The 22,680-nt window shown below is 39.4% G+C and overlaps 3 protein-coding genes across 5 annotated transcripts in view; all 3 read right to left on the bottom strand.

The window, feature by feature from the left end:
* Cad87A (cadherin 87A) overlaps positions 1 to 7,916 on the bottom strand; it is a 164,017-nt gene extending 156,101 nt beyond the window's left edge. For both annotated transcript variants that reach the window (XM_069134500.1, XM_046615558.2), the window contains exon 1: positions 7,231 to 7,916. In XM_069134500.1, the coding sequence (XP_068990601.1) occupies positions 7,231 to 7,256 (26 nt within the window). In that variant the 5' untranslated portion in view covers positions 7,257 to 7,916. The remainder of the gene's footprint in view (positions 1 to 7,230) is intronic.
* A 3,032-nt stretch (positions 7,917 to 10,948) lies between these two features.
* Positions 10,949 to 14,376, bottom strand: His2Av (Histone H2A variant). 2 transcript variants are annotated; one of them, XM_046618007.2, is made up of 6 exons: positions 14,268 to 14,376; positions 14,045 to 14,122; positions 13,650 to 13,763; positions 12,725 to 12,854; positions 12,476 to 12,541; positions 10,949 to 12,320 (listed from the first exon to the last, which is right to left on the bottom strand). In XM_046618007.2, the coding sequence occupies exons 1-5, from the start codon at positions 14,268 to 14,270 to the stop codon at positions 12,480 to 12,482; spliced, it is 387 nt and encodes a 128-aa protein (XP_046473963.1). In that variant the 5' UTR covers positions 14,271 to 14,376; the 3' UTR covers positions 10,949 to 12,320; positions 12,476 to 12,479. The 2 variants fall into 2 exon arrangements, with proteins under 2 accessions (XP_046473963.1, XP_046473962.1); XM_046618006.2 differs by having other exon boundaries at positions 10,949 to 12,541.
* Positions 14,377 to 15,609: 1,233 nt separating this feature from the next.
* Positions 15,610 to 22,321, bottom strand: SPARC (secreted protein, acidic, cysteine-rich). Its single transcript, XM_046618020.2, has 6 exons — positions 22,164 to 22,321; positions 18,389 to 18,471; positions 17,618 to 17,800; positions 17,306 to 17,524; positions 16,831 to 17,181; positions 15,610 to 16,032 (listed from the first exon to the last, which is right to left on the bottom strand). Exons 2-6 carry the CDS (start codon positions 18,461 to 18,463, stop codon positions 15,976 to 15,978), a joined length of 885 nt encoding a protein of 294 aa, XP_046473976.1. The 5' UTR covers positions 18,464 to 18,471; positions 22,164 to 22,321; the 3' UTR covers positions 15,610 to 15,975.
* Between the last annotated feature and the right edge of the window lie 359 nt (positions 22,322 to 22,680).

Consider the following 22,680-nt stretch of genomic DNA (forward strand, 5'->3'; position numbering starts at 1 on the left):
ACCTTATTCCAAAGAACATTAGAACGTTTGGCTGCTGCTGGCTTAAGTCTCGTTTTAATTTTCCATTAAATTTTGAAAATTTGGGGGAGGGGTATTATCACTAATTGACAGATCAGCAACAACCTCTCAAATTTGAGTATTAAATGACAACTGCGCGTTAATTCACACATGGCCTGAAATATGTATTTATTTACATTTGCTTAATCGGAGTTTGAACTTTACCGTGTACAAAGTATTTAGCCAGTACCGAAGTTCGTATTTCGTCCGGACAGGATGGCACAGAACTTAAAGGATTTCGGACGCCGCTGGGTTAACAGAAAGAGGGAAACGGGAAGTGGTGAGAGAACCATTACGGAGCCATCAATCTCTGACTTGAATGAGTCCTGAAGCTCCGTAAGTTCGTTGTTGAATACAGTCTCCGGCATGTAAAGGGCAACGCAACCGCTCCATCTCTCCCGGAGAATCCCAAGGAATTCCCGACTCGTCGTCGTCATCGTCGGTGTCGTGCCGAAAGAAAATTAATAACGGGTCGGATCAGTGACACCGCTGTGAAGTATCTTCGTGAATTCGATATCTCAATTTTTTTTACTCGCATTTGAAATGATCGTTAAACGTTTTCATGATTCTTTGGTTGTCCATTTCGAAGATATTTATTGTCTCATGTTGGCCACATTTTTAATAGTTTCCAAACCAAAAAAAAAAAAAAAAAAACAGGATCGTGCATGAACAGACAAAATTCGACGAAATTTGTTGAAACACTGCGATGCGTCAAACAAGAGTTTATCTTATATCTGCACCAAATCGTACTGATTTGCAATTTTACTGGCAACGAAATGTACGTATGCAATATAAACCACAATTTGCTGTACACACGAATCGTACATATAGAAATGAAACTAAGAATGCTTGGAACAGACTTTTTTTCCAAAATATGATTGTTTTGCATTGTTAAAAAAAAAAATCGTCACAGGTACCTTGAAACTGATTATGATTGAGCGATAAATATTAACTTCTGTTCAACGAAAAACCTGCAACGACTGCACGGTCCATGGCGAATGCTCATGAATGGCCGGATAACATATTTAAAAAACATACACTAGGCAATAGGTATATGTTGTATTCTTCTTTTCACACCTTTCGGAGTGAAAATACGACGACATAATACGCACGCTAATTAACGGCACACCAGGTATTAGAAGGTACAAAAAGAAAGTTACAACATAGAGGAGCCACGCGAAGCTGTGAAAAAATGTCCGTTGATTATTATCAATGTTGTTGTTGTTGTTAGGTTTTTCAGTCACGACTACAAATTCCACCACGACACGTATAAGTCGCCTCGTTGTTACGGCACACTGTCTACGTCATGCAATATTACAACCAGGTATGGCAACGAGTGCCGTTACTTGGGCCGAGTCAGAGACAAACGTCTAGCTTTGACCGTTTTCAAACGTTGTAGGTACCTGATAACTGCTAGGTTAAATTTTTACTGTTGCCACCAGAGAAATTACTGTATGACTGAATAACCTGCTTGTAAGTAAATACTGAGGTGTTGAGTTAAACATGATTAAAAGAGCAAAAAAAAAAAATGTTGAATTTTACGCGAATGAATTTGATGAGGAAAGAAGTACTTTTTGTAACATTAATAACTTTGGCATCGATTATAGTGATAATCAGAAACACTTGTATACAAAAAAAAAAACCGTTAAACTTCATTTAAACGACAGACTTTCTTCTGGCGGTACTTTATCAATAATACTATATTTTTCAAACTGGAGGACTAATAAAAATCAAAATAATACATACGGATACTCGCGGTAAACGAGTATTTTTTTCTTGATACTTTCACTTTTCCGATGGCTAAGTATACTCGGAAACGTTCTTGTTTCGTTGTCGTTGTTGCTAGTTGAGAAAAATTTCCTCACTAAATCAATACATGGAAGTGTTGTTAGATAAACCGTTAAACTAGCATTCGATTAGTTGTAGCAGACTGAAATATTCATCGGAAAGTGTCCTCTAACTTTTGCCATCTCAACCGAAAATACTTTGTTGACCAATCCGTGAAAAAATGTTGATAGTACAATGCCAATAAAACAAAAAAAAAAAAAAAAACACTCTTTCGAAGGATGTCGTAATTTGCAATCGTAACCAAGTGGGTATTTCCTTCCGGTGTCAAAAAAGTATGTATTCCATTAATAGGATGATACCAATTATTGCGCTATATAGTATAAATTAGGTGCTCCAACTATACGACACGCACAGTAGTAATATTATATACGTATATAATCTATTTGTACACACGGAACGGGTTACATAGTTCTTGTAATTAAACAACGCGTTAATTAACGCAAGGCGCGCGAACTGTTCGCGCTTGTATATGAGATTCTATTCATGCGGCGCTGTATAGTTACAACAAAAAGCAGACTGCACCACCTTTATCAATTAGCGAAAAATATGTTTATCGTTGAAAATTTCAACAAATTTTCAAGCCAAGTTGGCATTGCAGTTTACCTTTTTCCCGCCGATAAAATAGCGATTGATTTTCAAATTTTCAACCGCCGCAATAACAATTTAATTAGTACATCCCGTAGATTACCATTGTATCATTAATCACACGAGCCTTGCAACGATTTTGCAAAACGATGTTCAACATACGCGTATAATAGTGGTGCAAATGAGATTTTGTTGCCAACGTTTCTACCTACATCCAATGTCGGATAAATTTAAACTTCATACGGAGAATCCATCCTGCGTGACGTAAAGATGACTTCATTCTGAGTCGACACATCACCCATGCGTGTTTCAAGGTACTTCAAAATTCCCGAGGAATGCAGCTTTGTAACACACATCAAGACACGCAAGAAATTGTTTCATGAGCGATCGACGGTAAAAAAAAAAAAAATGTTTCTGGTTGAAAATTCCATTATTTTTACTTTCTTGTCATTCATAACTTGTATAGCCGGTTATACCCCGATTTTTATTCAACATTTTTGAAAAACATGAGCAATTCACATGTAAATTTTAACACGGTATCCAACAGCAATAAAACTTATCAAGATATAATGTGAAGTGTCTAGGAAAAAGGGATATTAATAATGATACAATATGACAGGATTTTTCATTTTTCGAGCTTTCAAGTTTTCAGACCTGCAAGGTAATTTTTTTTTTTATACGCAATATGCTGTCGAATATATACGCAATATATCTGTCGAACAGGCGTTCGGGGAATATAGAATTTTGATCAAAAGAAATATGGGAATTGACGTAATTTTCTGTTCAAAGGATAATATATAAATACATAATACATCGAAATATTGCATATACGATTTGTCATCAATTTCCTTCATTAAACCATCGACCAACCCTCGATTGAGCATTATTTTGTTAGTGATATATACGACCAGTTCCAAAATTAAATTCCCTTCGCAAGTCTAACAAATCCGGAATTTATAGGATCATCATGAATGTGACAAGGGCTTTGTCAAAAGCTCTAAAACATTGTATCCCCCTTCGGTGAAAACCTCGGGTACAACATTGAGCTTTGTATCCTAAATTTAACGGCCAGATGATAATAACAACGCGGTGAAATAAAAATCCAGAACAATAAGATGAGAAGCATTTACATCGCCTCGGGGAAAGAGCCGAGGATTGAACTGTTACGACGTTTCACAGCTTTGCGAAAGGCTTATTGGATAGACTCTGAGAAGATGATGGAAAACCGTGGTATGACTGCTCGGTCTTGCGGACGGATACCTACGACGATTCATCCAGCGATGTAGTTCGTAGAGATAGAGTATAAAAGGCGCGAAGAGTCGGCCGGAAATGAACGTTACGCCTAGACACGTTTAAGGGAGAGCCCTGGTCCATTTCGAGGTGTTGACGCGTTGACGTGTATATCTCAAAATATCTACGTCTACGTATCTGAAATGCGACAAAGATCTCAACAGCCCCATTCTATACCCAATTCTGAACAAAAACACTCCAACACATTTTCATTTGACGCAGAAATAAAGAAACGGTATGAATTCTACGAATTTACTGTTGCGATTTCTTAGGATCTACGCTATTTCTTTATTTCTGCGTCAAATGAAAATGAATTGGAGTGTTTTTGTTCAGAATTGGGTGTAGAACGGAGCTCTTGAGCCCTTCTTCGCGTTTGAGATACGTGTACGTCGGTATTTGGGGATGTGCGCGTAAGCCTCGAATTCGCCGATCGAGGGCACCCTGAAGTCGAGGCAGTCGGACTGCAACAACAGCGACGCACCACGTGTTTCAGACCATTGCTTACCCAGTACGATTGAAGGGAAACAGAGAGCACTTATGAATTTGTAAAGTGACGTTCTCCGGAGGTATCGGTTAAGTGGCCGAGGTATAAGGCAGGCAGGTACGACCAAGTGCGAGTGGTCGATGACCCAGGTAACGGAACGACAGGTGAGTTAAGCGCGGCCATTTTGAGTAACGTTGCAGCGTATTATACGTAGACGTATACGCAATATGAATAGACAGACGTCTCTCTCGAGCTGCATGCTTTCCGTACACGTCATTATCAGCGCACTGTATCGGGCTCGGCGCGTCGCTCGCGGAACTAATTTCAGTCAATTTAATTAACGCGATCAATTAACTGCTAGGCGCTCGTCTTACGGTACGCCTACCTACCAACGTCGCGGAGATTATCTTCGTCGTTTGAACCCAGCATCATATACGGGAATTCTTGAACGCAGGTTCGCATTCAGCGACGCAAAATTTCCCTCCTCAGCGTGAATTTTCAAAGAAAGATGGTCTGGCTCCGTGCCTTAATATTCGACCTTATTTTTAATTACATTATGTATACCGGTATTGTATGTAACGCCCGGTATAACCGTTCGTTGCTTGATTCGAATTTATTGACAATTCTCTTCGAAAGGATTACGTGGACGTAAAGAAAGGATTTGGAATTCTACTAAATATAAATAAAACAAACGAATGAAACAAAGAGAAGAATTATTATCACCGTCGACACGATACCGCAGGCATGTGCTTCCGTTGGAGGAAAAATATGAACGATTGACCTTTATTACTCATCCCTGCATCTTCGCTCTGCAGCAGTTATATGTATTTTCAAACGTATATACTGTATATACTTACAGTTGTATATTACCGTGAGATTAATTGTACCGAGTTCCGTTGATACATGTATGAAACCTTCATATTCAACAAAATAAAGATATGGAAAAAGAAATCATCAGAACAAAAAATGATAGGTGTCGTCAACTGAACAGTACAAACCTACCCATATAATTCGTACACAACAGTAACAGCCGATCACATCACTCGCAATAAATTTCTTGTGTACAACCATATTCAATAATGTTGAAAAATTTGAAGAAGAAGAAACAAATCTATGCAAGATACACAGCAGAGAGGGCTCGAAGAATATAATATATACCGTTGAATCGGCAGAAACTCATTTTATCTGATTGTGAGCCTGAAGGTAAACTCCTCGATTCGATACAACAGAACGTCGAAAAATCGTAAATATCGTGAGCGAGTTGAGAACATGAGAGAAAATAATATTCAGTGATCGCACGCTTTTTTGAAACCTGAAATTCCCTGACATGCCGTTGGTTAATGAAAATTTTCGTACATATTAATACTAGTACCTTCAATATTACCTAGTAATTAACTTACTATATGAATATCAATTTAGAAACAACGGCCTGCGATTCTCCGTAAGGAAAAAACGAAAGGTTTAGTAAATATTGAGTAAAATGCATAGAATGTATGAAGTGATGCGTCGACGAAAGAAACAAAATTTTGAGTAGGATTTTTTTTTTTTTTTTCTTCAGATCGCTAGTACTTTGTATGAGTACGAGTTTATTTCTACGTCAGACTAGAAATTCCCTGACTTTTCCCTGCAGTAAGAAATTCCCCGAGTTTTCCAGGTTTTCCCTGTGCGTACGAACCCTGAATAAGGACATGAAAAATATTTTAACAAGACGTTGCAGGAGCTGAGCGAGCTCTCGAACAACGGGAAGAATTCCTCCTCTACCCTCCCGTGCAGGCCGTCCAGAATCTCCGTAATCAGATTACAACGACCCTGCACCATCCCTCGGCGTACACAGCTATCTATATCCACTCGCGTTCACCCTCATTCGCGTAAATAACGTCAGAACACGCGAGCATTGGTTTCGCGGGCACCAATAAGCCGCACCACTCGAGTCTCCGTTTAGCCCATTGGGCACGTACGCTTCCCGATTGAACCCGTATAATACATTCGGCATGTATGGCCCATTGATCGCGAATTGTACGCCGCCGTGGAGAAATCGGCAGTTCGCCTTCGCGGGGTGGATGGATCACACATCACTCCATACGGCCTGCTCTGTAAAAATACGAATAACACAACGTTGCAGAGAGGTCTGCAGGATTCCTTATGCCATGCCGTCCTGACCGCCTAGACGTGATCTTCGTCTCGGACGGTTCGTACGATCAGCGTTTATAATCGTCGCTGATTCTCCGCACCGCGGCACCGTTCCGATTATTCGAATATCGTCGCAATGGTATTATTGTTATCATCATAGCTGTGAGTAGACGGAGAGATATTTGCGCCACAAGGTCGCTTACCAGACGTCAGCCTCCGTCGCGGAGGTGAAAGTACGGAGTGGGTAGATTATAAAGCGGCGGCAACTCTGCATCTATCCGTGATCTGGTACTTGGTACAACTACGAACCTTTTTCACAGCCTCGCAGTGGCCATTAAATCTCGAGGATATAAATGCCGCGTTACGTTATGCCCCAGGTACGAAAAGACCGCGCGACGCGTGACGATACAATACTCGATGTGTTTCTCAACGGCGTCTGGATAGATTGCTACTTTTTATTTCTGTTTTTGTTCTTCGATTTCGTCCCTTGCAATGTAGAATAAATAGCAGAGGCTGCAATTAACGGAACATATGGTGAATTCATCGCCAAGTAGCGAGGAAACATGCACAGGTATGCGACAAGTGGGAAGAGTTAAGAGATTGATGGAAAAAAACAGAGCTGTTGCGAGTCGATGAAACCGGTCGAGAAGATGCGAGAAGACGCTCGCTGCCTACTGCTTCGGGTACTGTGCATAACGGTGAAAATAAAGAACGAGCGTCTCGGGATTCCTCCGAGAGCTCTCGTGGGAACGCGAATGCCAAAAACGTAACGTGGATACAATGCGACACTTAGGTGGGTGAACTCTGACGTATGTGAACAAGCTGTTTAGACTTACCACGCGTGTTGAGTTTGAGCGCACATTGCTGCTCGCGGATGGCACAAACTGCCGGTGCACTTGAAAGGTGGAGTTGAAGCTCAGTCGTGACGACGTAACATGACTGCATTCACCTCGAGATGACGTAGACTCAGGATCGTTGCCCGGAAGTTTGAACGTCACTTTTATTTATGTACTTATTTATTTTGTTGCAACACTTTTTCTAAACCTTGATGTACGTACGAACGAATAAACCACCACAAATCCCTCCCGAAACTTTCCGTTTATTTAAATATAAACCACTCTCACGATAAACCGAGGAACAAACAATCAATCAATCAATCAATCAATCAATCATGTGTGCGACACTGTGCAATGTTCGTGCTTCGCGTTTGTCTGGTAATTAAATTCACGATTCAACTGTTTTGTCACGTGAGTTGGACAACCGTACTTGTACTTCCTCTTTGCGGCGTGCGAATCGCGCGATAAGGGAAGAAAGAAAGAGGCAGGGTTGTAAACAACCTGTCAAAACGCCGACTGCGCTCTAGGTGGAGTCAGTCGGACGGGGGAGTGTTCTTCACGCCACCGTGGGCAAACGCGAAATCAACCGGTTCGAAGGGACGACCATGAACGACGTCGCGAAACGTAGACGAAGACGGAGACACTAGGACGCCCGGGAACGCAGCCTCGCAGCTGCGCGCACCGCTCGAGCTGTGAGGGCTCGAACTGCTGCGCTCCGTCGGATTGGAAAGGCTTCTCCCCCCTCCGGCCTTCCCCCCCACCCCGCCAACCTTCCGACGCCAAGCCGTCGCATCTTTTTCGCCTTCTTCTATTTCTGCCGTGAAATCGGGAATAGCGTGTTTGTCGTACCTGCGGCACGAGGCGAAGGAGCGTGATGCAACTGTTTTTGCGAAGCCTGCGGTGGTTTTATGCAAGAATATCGTCTTGCGGATTGCAGGAATTAGGTTCAACGGGGGTTTTATCACACCGAGTAAAGATATTACCTCCTCTGTTCAGGGATTGTATTATCTCTGTCTGTATTTCCCGCGGGAGATCTTTACGTATTGATTTTTGCTCGGGGTATTAGCGAACGCGTGGTCACAGCGCGCTTTTCAGTTGATAACGAACAAACGCGTTCGCGATTTATGTAGCAATTGACGATCCCTTTTTTACCGGTGAACAGTTGTTCCGCCTCGTATTTTTTGGCGGTTAATCAAGGTTTTTTTTTACGGATTTTTCAGCTTAAATTACATTCTGAATATTAATGTGTAATCAGCATTGTTTTACCGTGAAGATACGACGTGTCTCCAGTGTCGCTCTTTCGCGTCTCCCACAATTTGTATTCCGTAAATGGATAAAAATCGAAAATAAAGTTCGTTTCAACAAAATAATCGCGAACAAAATGTAGAAACAGAATAATAATAATACACATGCGGACTCAAAGAAAGAGCAGATTGGTGGGAAAATTATAAAAAATTTTATCGAAAGGTGCGTCGAAACGACAAATAGCACAGCGCCGAACAGCCCGCTACTGTTCATTTGCGTAATCCTTCATGAAGCTTCACACTTTATTTTTAGAATAAAAAATAAAAATTTCGAATTTTACTCAACACTGGCTGGTAAATTAATCTAAGGACAGTATAAGCCTATATTTCCTCGGATCATCGCTGGTTCACCAGCTAAGCTATGTGTATACGATATACGAAAATACTTGTATCGTATGCCTTTCATCTGTACAAACAAAGTCTCTTAGCAGCTTCTACACTCACTAGACAAAAGTCACGTTCTATCCGTTATTCTTATTCATAATTTTATAAGTACCTCGAAATGTTGATCACACCAGCAGAATTTACACATTTTTCTCACATCACATTTTCACCACTATAAATGATACGACATTTGGAGTTTGTGCAGCAAGTGACGAAGCTACAATTATCACGAGACATACACTAAAAATAATCCATGTCGCCGATAACTGTACACATGCGGTCATACCGGTATCTACATATCTTACAATCCTCGTAGCCCCAGAGACCGGATTTTCTGACACACTTGAGACGCGCTCTCGACAAGAAAACTAAGATTCTCTAAATGACACTCGACGAATTCTGAAGAACAAATTTTGTCTTATTACCATTTTTGTGTACTGTTGTTTGACGTGATGAAATTCTCAACGGAAATTAAAAGGTCTAGATTATCCTGGTGAAAATTTCTGCTACCACGAAATTTTACAGAAATTGGAATATTTCGTATTATTTCGTGCAAAATTATAAACATGCATAGTTTTTCGAGAAAAATTGTTAATTTTCGTTAAAAATTGTATCTTGTACATTTTTTACTGAAAAAATACAAATTTTTATGAACATCTACAAGTTTTTATGACCAACTGTGTATATTTACAATTTCGTACGAAAACCATTTTTTATACAAAATTGTACGAAATGTCCAAATTTCCCTGAAAATTCGTAGAAAATCTAAGAAATTATTTTCGCCAGGGTAGTCAGAGAACAGCCAGCGACCCGCGAATCTATCAAGACATATTAGCAATAATTCGACTCGACTTGGAAAACTCCTCGTGCCAGTTATTAATCAAGGAATCGGTTACTCCTGTCTTTGATATCAAACGCATTTGATTCAGCAAACGCAATCACGACCAAGATAGTATCAAAAATTTAATTCAATTTCTATCGATCTAAAGTTCTTGCAGGATGAATTTCACAGATGAGCATACGACTCGACACACATAATAAAAGTCTTATATTAAGTATGTATACGGTGGTGTTAATAACAGTGTATGAAAAATACGTCAAGCATGCGATGCCTTCTGTATTATATATTCATCTTGGCATTTCGGCATAGCACACAACTCGCATTTAATTAGACTAACAGTGCTCCACGCGTTACATACGTTCTACTTGTTCGATCTCCAGGGACCAATCTGAATTTTGATACTACATACGCATGTGACTTTCGCATCATGATACTGGTGTGGTAACGGCTAGACAGTTTCCGAACTGTTATCAATTCCAATTTTCGTATGTCGAAGCTATCGGAAATACTGACCTATAGATGCATACACTATTCAATTTACGACCATGTTCATTTACGTCCGGCACAATGCCGCTGGTGGGTTTTGATGCCATCGTACAAGCGCGGATATACGCGCGTATCACACATGACTTACATTTTTTGGAACACTGCACAAATTTTTTAAGACAGATGTTTCACTATTTTACTTGCGATTAGTTTTTTCCAGTCACGTAACTGATATAGATACAAAGTTGTAATTTGAAACTTCTCTGATTTTATAAGAGTTACGGAGCGAGAAATAACTGCATATAACAGCCTCCAGATAATTTTCAAATCACTAATCTACCATAGGTATGCGGTGAAGATGTAACATGCAGAAAGTAAAATATTCTCTGAGAATTGAATTCAAAATAACGCGTCACGATTAGAATACAAAGTGGTTAACGGTAGATTGTAGAAAACTTTCACTTTCAAAAAAAATTTCAGTTTCCTGAAGTTTTTTAACACATTAATTACTTTCGCATTTGCCATACATAACAAAATTCAGGAGAAGCGCTTTCGGCAAGTTTTTCAATCATGGCCAATTTAAAATTGCGGCTAAGAAAATTCAATTTTCCTCCAACAGGGAAATACATACGAGCGGTGAGAAGATCTGACTACAGTAAATTATCATCACGCATTCTAAACACAACCGAGATGAATTAGCAAGTAATAGTAAAATTTATTTTTATTGTGAAAATGGATGTTTTACATATGGCTGGTGTTGTGTGTAATATTATTGGAAATAACGCTAAGTTACGGTACGCAACTAAAATAAAATCGTAAGGACAAAGCCAAAAATATTTAACCATGTACTTATCGATTTCGAAAAATTCGAAATCGAGTACGCGCATTCGCGTCAGCATTTTCACTGTGTTTACGATATGCAGCGAAACATTCTGATGCACATTACACGTTTATTAGAATTAAACCGAATGATCATTTTTTCACTGCAATTGTCTGGTTCAGAAGCATAAACTATACAATCTCCCAACTATTACATATATAACAATTTTGTTTAATCATAATTTCCATCGATTCTCGTGAAAAACGTAACACCTTTAGTCAGGCGGAATGAACTCTCTTTTAAAATAGATACGATAAACGAGAGATCAAGGTTTTACGATTACTATCACAGAACCAGAAGACACCGCTAAGAAATTGAAGAGCCGCCTGAACCAGCAGAAATATTCGGTTCAAATCTTTCCAAACAACTGTTTCACCTGTATCAGATGGTCGAGACAACCCAATTTGTATACGTAATTGCATCGAAAATATTTTCTGCAATAAAGTTCGTACGAAAACTACACGACCAGTTCCAAAGAATATGTACATTGACATATCTTCAATATTTATAGAAACAGTCCATTTAGTTTTGAACCTATCCTTGCAATTACAGTTGTGCGGTAATAAACGTCAGTACTGACGACTTTTCAAAAAATTGTACGGGCAGACCTAGTCGCAATTATCTCAGGAGACAAATTCATTTTTTCCAAAGTATGATAAGCATTTTTTTCAAATACCTCAGCAAGATAAAGCTCAGATTACTTTTAAAGAGCGATAACTAATACAACTACTGAAATAGATAACAAAACTAAGAGGAAATTATAATTTTTTCATTAAACCCACACTCTTTCTTACAATGTGATACGTTTACATAAGACATAAGTGTTAATTTCCATTACTGAAAGTAACCCTCGCAGTATAATATGTTTAAAAATACACACATTCTTTCGTTTCTTCAGATTAACGAATGATAATTGCATTTGCACAAAAATAGAACAGTTTTAAACAATTACTAAGGGAGACGATGTGATTAATACGAAAGATCAAATACTAGTTTCATTCAAAACGTAAAAAATAAAGTCAAGCTATTCTATATTAAATATTCTGAAGTCGAAGAAACACAAAAATGGCTGCAATATCAAGCGAGCCATGCTACAACACATCGCCCGCTAACCAACGAATGCTGCTATCATTTCTCTTCTCTATCTGCCTGCTCATCATGCTTAGTATTCTTTCGTCTTCCTTCGTCTCATTACCTAGATTAAATTATATCAATATTTTTTATTTATATATATCACGCCAGTCCCTCCATCATTATAGTAACGTAGGTACACTTTGTCTCAACAGTCACTGTTAATTTTTATTTTTATGTGTTTATCTTTTTATCTTTTCAAACGTGTAAGCTAGTTACTAATTTATGCTGGTTTTTGTGATCCCTTCTTGCCGATAAGCGATTTGTGGATATGTGGAATGACACCTGGAAAATAAAAGAGTTGGATGTGAAAGATGATTCACAATCTCACTCATTACTTATTTCAGTGAATATCTCGATATTAATTTTGTGAGATTAGCCCAAGTATTCCGCATGCTGGCTGTGAATACTTTTCAGAGGATAATCAATGCACAGAGTTGACATTAAAAATGAAAACAGTGCAATTACCTCCTCCTGCAATAGTTGCCTTAATGAGACTATCCAACTCTTCGTCACCACGAATGGCGAGCTGTAGATGTCTTGGGGTAATACGTTTCACCTTCAAATCTTTAGACGCATTTCCCGCCAACTCCAATACCTGAATTAACAAGATTTGTCAGTGGCATTGTTTATCGAACGAATATCCTTAAAGAGAACCAAGGAGAATCCCACAGTGTATTCTAATAATGTCTAACATTGATATATTTCAAATGACAAATATTTACATTATGCAACTGAGATGCGAATTCTGTTACCTTTAATTCCTTAAATTTCCTACTAAATTGCTTGCTAGAATGATGGAATAATGAAACTGTAACCGATATGTGTATAAAGGAATGGAATTGATGTAAAATCAAAGGATGCGTACGATTGGATAGTTCTTGTCTTTATCCATGAGCCTACGGTCCGTTATTACCGTCAATAAGCAATGGCCAATTTGGATTTCAGAGACACAAGTAAATTTTTAGCAACAAAGGTTGGAATGAAAATGGATTCAGGTTAATTTGCAAGTTAGGTTCTGTTCAGTTCTACCAAGTAACAACGTTGTAATCACGCCAATGAAATGAATAAATAACAATGCGGCGAAAAGACAAGTGGTCTTTTTCCATTGTGATGATGCACTTTCCCGCCTAAATTACGTCATGAAAGAGACCGCTGCACTGTGCCGAATGTGTTACCGTTGTAACGTAAATGTAGTACGAGTATAAACACTGCGAATATTACCTGTCAACTTTAGTTCAACATAATTTTTATCCTCTGATTGGTAATTCCATTATATTATCGTAGAATTATTGTTTTTTTACGGGGAATTACGAGTTTGTCGTAAAGGCGGGAAACGGCAGCCATGTTAGCGGCGTCACCAACGGCACCTTCGTCTCGTATTTTAACTCACCTCAGCCGTCAGGTACTCGAGAATAGCCGCGCTGTAGACCGCGGCCGTAGCCCCGACACGTCCATGGCTCGTCGTTCTGTTTTTCAAGTGCCTGTGGATCCTTCCGACGGGAAACTAAGGGGAACAGGGAAACGAATAAATAAATAAATAATAATGGACGTTACGCATCGATACCGAGAGGGTCAATGTTTTCGGTTCGCTTCTACCAGCTAGCATCTGACGACTGATCCGAATACATCAAACAGATCGAAGCGGACAAATTTTTGACTTGAAAAATATTCAACAATACGCGATGATTTTTGTATTTAAAATTTTCCCAGCACACCTGAAGGCTGCTGCCGTGAAACGGTACGATTTTCGAGCTCCGGCGATAAATGCGAGGATGGTAAACTCACCTGCAAGCCAGCCCGTGCCGAACGGGAGACGGCCTTTGCCTTCGCTTTCCCAGAGTCCTTGCCCGCTTTACCACCAGCCTATTCACAGAGGAAAATCAGGGTTAATTTTCAAGATACGAACGCCAAACTTTGTCAGCACAATCACAAGGCACCGGGCTTTACGACGGTGTCACTTTCATCCACGGATGGCCGAGATTTCCCCCGAAAACTTGCGGATACTCACCATTGTTCGACGGGATCTTTCACTGTTCACTACTACAAGATAGACTCACAGACCACGGACGCCACCGTCTAATCGCCGTCCCGCCAAACGCGCTTGGCGCTGCTGGTGCGTCCCGTAAACTACACCACGTGACCACCGCCGGCCAATCGCAACGCGTCCTTTTGATTACTCTGACCGCGTGCCGCGCTATCTATCGATTCATACCGAAGGTAAAATGTTCAGGGACGCTCCTCGCGTTCCGTTTTCCGTTGAAATACTTCAAATACTAGACTTTAACGAACGCAATACATAGAAACAAAACAATGACAATATTCATGAATGCTCGTATGTTTCCCGACGAAGATGACGATACGATAATTGAATTATTTTTTCACTTGCAATTAATATTTTAATATCACGGGTACGACGGCGGGACCTCGTCTATAATAAACATCTTGAATGTTCCGTTGAGTTAATTTTTATATTCAAGGAGCGAGTGTATCGTATATTCTGCAAAATAATCGTTAATCCGTTCGAAATTCCATTCTTTCACTTGAATTTAATTCTTATCCGCTTACCTCGTACGAAATAAAAAAAACTCGTGTCAATTACTCACGCCTCGTGGAGTGAGAATCTGCTTGAAATATTTTTTACCGGATAATTAATACGGAAATTTTTATTTACTCAGGCTTCTCGAAACGAAAAACAAATTTACCCGGGATTCAACATCTATTGTTCAAAATACACAAAAGTGTGTATTATATATATTCGACAACATGAGCTGCACTAAGGAACCTTGATAAGTATTAGGAGTTTAACCGGTCAACTGGTATTGTATCATACATATGGGAAAAAAAAATCATGCCAATTCTGGTATTGTATTATATATGGAAAAACTTGAATAAGTTTCAATTTTAAACCGATTTCCATAAAAATTGGTATACAACCATTTTTTATCAATTAGTGTTACGCAGCATGACTCGGTGGAATATTTAAACATACGAACGGTAATTTAATGAACCATTCCGCAGACGGAAAATGCGTTAAAAATAGAAGACTTGACTAGTGCCATCACGCAATGGCCACGAACCATCATATATCAATCACCATTTTTGTATGTGTAAAAAATGATTTTTTCATACAGAAAAACGGCGATAAACAAGTACGGTAATAATACATGAGAGAAATTATTTTCGGCACAAATGGTTGAAATTATTCTATAGTTATGTATACATTTTATTAGGATAAATTTTATGTAACCCATAACGTATGTTATATTATATTATGTTATAGTAAAAAGGAGAGAAAATGGTTTCGTTACAGTAAAAATGCATTTATGTAATTGATTAATAATGCAGTAAAATTATTTTCCTCTTTCTGGTTTTCCCTTTCCGTTTATTCTTCCTCTCCTAGTTCTTATAGTACGTACATTGAAATAGATTTAAGCCTCGACGTAAATTGGGAGCGGCGAATTATTGACGAATTCTGTATTGCAGACGTGAGACGGAGGAAGAGACGACAGACTGAAGATAAATGGATATGCGCGATGACACGACGAGTTAGTTACTCATACGTATGCCATCTATCTCGCGCTTCTGTCTTACCTAACCGTATATTATTATTTACGTATCATGTCATATGGTGTGAGTCAAATAAATTTCTATCCTTATTCCGGCCGCAACTTACTTACATCAAGGCGTATTATAATAGGTAATGAAATTATCTTATTCTAATCTTGTTCGCCCACCATTTCGACCAATTCACCGCATTTGTCGTCCAGATCATCCTGAAAAAAAAAGATACCGATATCATGTCACACGTAATACCCGCTTGTTTTAGCTTCCAATTTATATAGAATATTAAATAAAATAGAATGGCGTGAGACAAATAAATTTAGCTTGCCTTGTACACATTGTACATCATTTTAACGAGCTGGATTGAAACTGTACAAGTTTTACATTAAGTGGTGAGAATTTGGGAGTATACGTATAATATAATGCTATCGTCGCGTTATATAAACGGGCCGGAAAACCGTAGGTAAACCTATTACCTGAGGCTTAACCCATCGAGACGTATATTTTAATAATGCAATGACAATTTATTACATTTCGAAACACCGCATCGAATTAACAATTCTGAACTTGGAGCGTTAAATTTTAAATACGAAACCGGTAACGTTAAGTGCTCGGATAAGCTATTTCAAGGATAATCGAGGTAGAGTTTGAAGAGGGGAGAAATACTGTGGGCTGAACTCGGCAATGGCACTGATGGGTCTCAAGGAAATTACAGGGGAAACAACTTGTAAATAGGGTTAATTAGTCGACCCGTGAAACTGATACATGTACAGTACAGCAGATGAAGGAAGTCGGCTCACTTATAAGCCAACGTATGAGAAATTCAGCCGTACACATGGTACAATTAATAGCTGCAGCTGTAGTTTTTCAAACTTGCGAGTTTGTCAAAAATTATGCATACGCTGACTAAACAGGATGAAGGTTCGAACTTGTGCGTGGTTCGAAGCCCGAATGACCTAGTCGAGATTCAAATTTTGGAATAATTTTATCTGTTCCAGACGTCTACTCACCTCCTCGATTTCGAGACACTTGCCCCACTCACGCAATGTGATTTTGTGATCACCATCTGCGTCGCAGGCGTCAAGGAAGGGAGCGATACAGTGTTCGAGAGCCATAAGCGGAGCTCGAATGGGGAAAAGTTCGTGTCTAGAAACGACTCTGTCATGGGGGCTACCGTCGAGATCGCACCACTTCCATATCACGGCGTTTCTCCAACGAATGGTAAAGTTCTGTGCCGCGGCCTGTTGCATCTCCAAGAAGTGTTCCGTGAGCTCTCTGCGGTCGGCAAGGTCACGCATAACGTTGAAAAGCCAATCCCGCATGCGTCGGGGGAAGTCGGCCATTTGACCCTCGGTACATTCCTGCAAACCGAATTGCAAGTACAATGGGTAGATCAATTTAAAATGCGCTTCGTCTCCGCCCCTCGCAATCGGTATAATACAGCATAATTCACTCGCGATATCGGGAAGACGTTGTCAAATTTACCGGCATTTCTCTGCACTCTCCGTAGTATTCGACGTGGACGTGCTTCTGCTCGGGACCCTTGCATCTCGGGTCACCCGTGACGCAGAAACACCGTGCCTGGTGAACCTCGCAGTCACTCGACCACGTCTCGTTCAAATTGGTGCACACTTTGCGGCGAGCATCCGATTCGGGTTCACATTCCTCAACGCAGACACACTGAGCAACGCCGTCATCGTCCGGCTGTCGTGTACAGATATGTCACATTGTTAGACTATTCCTACCATATTTCCTGAACAATTTTTATAACTTTAAGGTATAAGGTATAAAGTTCACCTTGCAGGTGCGTCCAGCGCTGCAGTGTTTGTCCATGCAAGGGTCGTACTTCCAACGATTGTTTTCGTCGGGGCTGAATGCCTCGTATTTGTCTTCTATATCTTCGGGCAAGACTTCGTTGATTCCCACATCTTGAGTCTCGATTTCAGAAGCTGGTGTCGACTCCGATCGATGGCCGTGATGCTTTTTGAGTAGAAGTCATCGTTAGTAATTTTATATGACTATAACTTATAGCTGTCATGCAATCGCTTAAATTGATAACACTTAATTCGATACGAGCATATACGCACAAGGAGAACATATTAATTACGCAGAAAATAACGACGCCGAATTTTAAATCTAGTCGGTCACACCTCGGCAGAATCGCGTAATGGTCACACTGGGTGAAATTTACCCCAAAAGTGTTTTTTGCTTCAATAATGAGTTCTTAAAAGCTTTAAAAAATTTATCTAGGCATTGTTCAAGGATCGCAGAAAACGCTCTTTTTGTTTACCTATCCAAAATTGATTGTTTAAATATTGTAAAACGTCGGCAATGTTGAAGCAAGTGCCAAAAATATCGAAAAAAGGCCTTCAATTTCGCGTGAACAATGGCGCCACGTGGCCCATTTTCACGACTCAGGGACTCTACGAGGAGTTTGAAAAATATTTGCGGTAAATTCACCCAGAGTGACCGATTAGGATTAAAAATTGTTGCAGGAACGACATGACAAAATAGTTTTAAAAAATTAAAACTTCATAGATATATCTGTATATAATTGAGTCTAATCACCTTTCCGGAAACATCCGAGAGCAAAAGAACAGCAACGCAGAGAGTCCCCAGAAGCAACTGCGTCGTTGCCCTCATCGTGACCTCTGTAAAATTCGATGCAATCTTGTTACACGAGAAGCGCATAGAAATAGCCTCTGTATAAATTATCTATCGCTGCTTGTTACGTGTAACTGTGCAATAGGCGACAATACTTGCTGCTTATAGCTATGATTCGCGGATTCGTATATAATATTACAACGAGGAAAATGTTTTCCGAATTATTTGGCTCCGGATTAGGATTCATGCCGGAAGTATATACCGTTGAAGAAAGACGACGAAACAGTTTTTTTTTTTTTTTTTGTTACATATATTCTAAAAAGTTCAAGCCTTAGAACAATAGTTGTTGATCAGCAGCAGTATGATGAACTTGAATATGCAATATTCAGTAGGCCATCATACAAATGCGCTGTATGATTATGACAAGTATAATTCATGATATTTTCATAGTGTGATTTATGAACGAGTACAGATTGATTACACATTATGTTTATGCACAGAATCGTGTTCTGTTTTAACAAGTTGCAAACTGTGTCATCTCAATGACTGTATCAGGCATGCCAGCAGTTTATTAGTACTAACAAGAGCGAGTTAAGATTGTAAGAAGTATATTATATTGTGCAATTGAACTAGATCACGATACTTTCTTACATCGGTTAATTCTAAAAGTATGATCAATGCTTTGCAACATTATTCGTTATTCACGTTTCTAGGATTATCAATATTCTTTCCCATTCGTCATTTGAAGCAGTGCAAAATTTACAAATTCCTACAGCATTAGTGCCTGGAGGTCATATGACTATAAGTTGGCAATAATTTTGAAGTAAATAGGACATTGTAAACTATCTTCGGGCCATCTTGGGTCAATATGAGGGGCGATATCTAACCATATCATACCATACGTGTTTCTTATTAATCGCAGTTTTAAGGCGATAACCCAATTTCGGCAATGAGCCACGCGTGAATACGTGATTGAAATAAACTTAGCATCATTCTCGAGCGATAGTAGTTTCAAGGACGCATTCGGTTTATTGTTTATGTAAGATTGACTATGACATATTTGTCAAGCTCTCCAATTTGTATGGCTTACCGATAACCGATCCAGGTTTTTATTAACGGAAAAATATTTGCCAATAAGTCCCTACACTGTCGGAAAAATACCACAGGACAACGACAACGTTGTGCAGCACGGTATCGCCGCCATGTTGACGTTGTACCGCAGATATAGAAAATCACTCGCAATATCGTGCAAGGATTCGCATGTACTATACTGTATGTAGAGCAAGTACCGATCCTTGCAACCGGATATTATATACATTTTGATGTGCATATGCATACATGGTAGAACTGTGATCTATATACATGAACGCGGTACGATAACGACGCAAACAAGTTCTCAGGATTCAAAATGAATTTTGCTAGGCTAGAAAAGAAAAAACATGCCCCATCTTTTCAACGTACACAATAATATAATATGTAACTATTGGTTGCGAACAGACTGTGCGTAATCTTTCGAGTTGGAATAAATAAACCATGCACTATACGTGATACGTATAATAATATGTCGTAATAGAATTATAGATTTCTTAAGTCGGTAGCTTCCGGAGGCCGTGATTTTAAATGACGCGAACGTCCACGTCATAAAGGTGTAGGCGCATTACAACTGATAGTTGAAAGAACGGATCTATGCTCGATTATCTGTAAAAGACGGGTGGGATTCAACTTTCGAATGTACGTCATCATTGTTCGAGGTAATGCAGATGTCCTTTTACGGAGCAAACGACGCGTCGGATCCTCGAGCTGTGCGCCACGTGTGCCATGTGCCTCCGAGAAATCTCAACGGCCGACGCAGATACGTTGACAAGAAACAGAGAAGGAGCGAGAGATAAAGTGAGAGATGGCCAAGAGATGAAGGAAGAAGGAGGGAGAGGCACGCTGATACGGATGGCGTCGGCGGCGACAGGGAATTCAAGAGACACTGGTCGACCTGTTTCCCGGAGTAACGCCCGTGCGTATGAATACTAGCTGAGTTGGATGCAAGCACGAAAGCTCGAAGAGCCGCGTGCGGGCTCAGCGCGGTCCGGAGGAATCCAGATACCGAGAGCGGCGCAGTGATACACAGCAGAAATGGATCTGTGATCTTACACAATTGCTATTTCCTCGTGGAATACAGCGACGCGTAACGCGGCACCCTCGCAAATAAGTACTCGTGCTAGCTAATCGTGACGAGGAGATCTTGCTCTTGTTACATACATACATACATACATATATAGTACATATATAGGGTAATGTTTAATTAAACTGTACGTCGATCGTTGCAAACCAACTGCAATTATACATTTCTTTAGGTCATCGAACCGTAGAGGACGATGGAGGATCATCCTCTCTTTGCTATTGTTATCAGCTTTACTTTTTTTTTATCAAATGTTACTGTTAAAGGAACGATATCATTCTAGATCTACGTGAATGGTGATTACACCACGCGTTCAGTTTCAGGCATTTCACAGCATTGCAAACCTTATTTTGCTCATTATTATATCTGGTGATGTTATACTTATCAAATCACATCGTAGTAATGGTGAGACTTTTTTTCCACGATCTCAAATCTAGCTGTGTATTGAAAATCAAAACTCATGCTTGGAAGAATCGTACTAAATTTGAACAAAAAATTGTACGATTGTTACAGCATATCGAAACACAATGCTCGTGATTTCAGTTCACGTACTAAACCATATACCTACTTGCCGTTTGAAATAATTAAGTGAGCTAATAGTGATTAATCTCGCAAGCACGCAGTATTCCTGAGAATTGCATTTCAGTACGATTTCTCGATAGATATTAGAACGCTTCGTATGCATAGCGACTTGTCAGAAAAATTGAAGACTTATTTTCAAGATTTACTTTAATGGAATTGCAAACTGACATGGAATGCAGTTTGTGCAGCGGAGGACGAAATGATAAGTAAGCATCAATACCGACCTAGTGGCACTATCACAGATAACAAATGTGCTTCATTTCCGAAGGAAATGAAATACTCGTAAATCTCGCTCAACACTGTTGAACTGAGGCATTTATAAGAATAAGGTCTCGGTACTTGGCACGTGGAAATATATATATTTTTTTTCACTGTACATACATATTTTTTTATCTAGTACGACATGAGCAGAGTCTTATTATAATGTAACGAACACTATAATCGAGAACAACTCTCATATTGCTACGTTATAGTGAGGTGCATGGTTTTTACCACTTTGCTAAGCTTTCATGGATAAAGAAGCGCGAAATACCGGGCGCTTTTTGACAGTTGATAACAGATATTCACTTCATGCAACCTGACAGCAGACTTGCAACCAAGCCTAACATTACGTGCTGAATAACCGAAGTAAGCTAGATTTCATTTGCTCAACGCGTGAGATCGTTTTTTTTTTCAAATATACGGAAGAATTTTCAAACATTGAACGATCTGTTTAAATAAGGACTTCTTTTGATAGAAATAACCATGTGCAATTCTGAGTATAATTACAGACAAAAGTCAGATACAAATAAAAGTTAACATTTTCACTCAAATTATCATCAAGCGACGATGTACTCGTTTTTTATTTTTTTGTAAAACAGTACTTCTACAGTGAAAACCTTTTATTCCGTAAAAATGAATAACATCAGTGATTCAATTGACGACAAAATTTTGAACAGTTATAACTACTTCAAATCATAGCAGAACTGTGGAAGGAAGTCATACCTTGACCGGGATAAGTACCGCAGAGAAGTTGTCCTATCGGCTGGCTGGACCAACGACGACTGACGGCTAGTTCGGGCCTTCTGTAAACTGAGATGATTGCATGCCGCCTTCTGACATACCCTCGTTTGATCTCATTAGCATACGGACTGTCTTTTCGCTTTACGCGAATGTATATTACGTAAACATTTATTATACGCGGACAGAGACAAAACGGTTCGCGACACAAACTGTGCAGACGAATGCCTCTCCTTTCGTTATTTCTCTTCCACAAATTGATGAACCGAATTAGAGGACTGTTATCCTAATTATAAATTTTTGTGGGCTTATCAGCGTGTCGTAGCTATTATATGTTTGGCTGCCTGTTGCGTTACTTTTACATCTGTAACATTGGGGATACATTTGCACACGAATTAAGATCACATCTTTCAAGAATAATAATAACACTTGCGAGAACGTTATCTCTTACTGTATAAAGGATAGTAAAAATTGATTATACTTGACTACAATTCAAGTGCTT

The sequence above is a fragment of the Neodiprion pinetum genome, chromosome 3, assembly GCF_021155775.2.
Source record: "Neodiprion pinetum isolate iyNeoPine1 chromosome 3, iyNeoPine1.2, whole genome shotgun sequence".
In the NCBI taxonomy this organism is placed as follows: domain Eukaryota; kingdom Metazoa; phylum Arthropoda; class Insecta; order Hymenoptera; family Diprionidae; genus Neodiprion; species Neodiprion pinetum.

Bases quoted from the DNA above. Each gene is read 5' to 3' on its own strand.
- His2Av (XM_046618007.2), bottom strand. The intron at 12,855-13,649 runs GTGAGTTAAAAT...TTGTTAATTCAG, and splicing joins TCGAGTACCTGACGGCTGAG to GTATTGGAGTTGGCGGGAAA. The intron at 12,542-12,724 runs GTAATTGCACTG...TTTATTTTCCAG, and splicing joins GGCAACTATTGCAGGAGGAG to GTGTCATTCCACATATCCAC.
- SPARC (XM_046618020.2), bottom strand. From the start codon at position 18,463: ATGAGGGCAACGACGCAGTTGCTTCTGGGGACTCTCTGCGTTGCTGTT. The intron at 17,801-18,388 runs GTGATTAGACTC...CTACTCAAAAAG, and splicing joins TCTCGGATGTTTCCGGAAAG to CATCACGGCCATCGATCGGA. The intron at 17,525-17,617 runs GTGAACTTTATA...TGTACACGACAG, and splicing joins GCGCTGGACGCACCTGCAAG to CCGGACGATGACGGCGTTGC.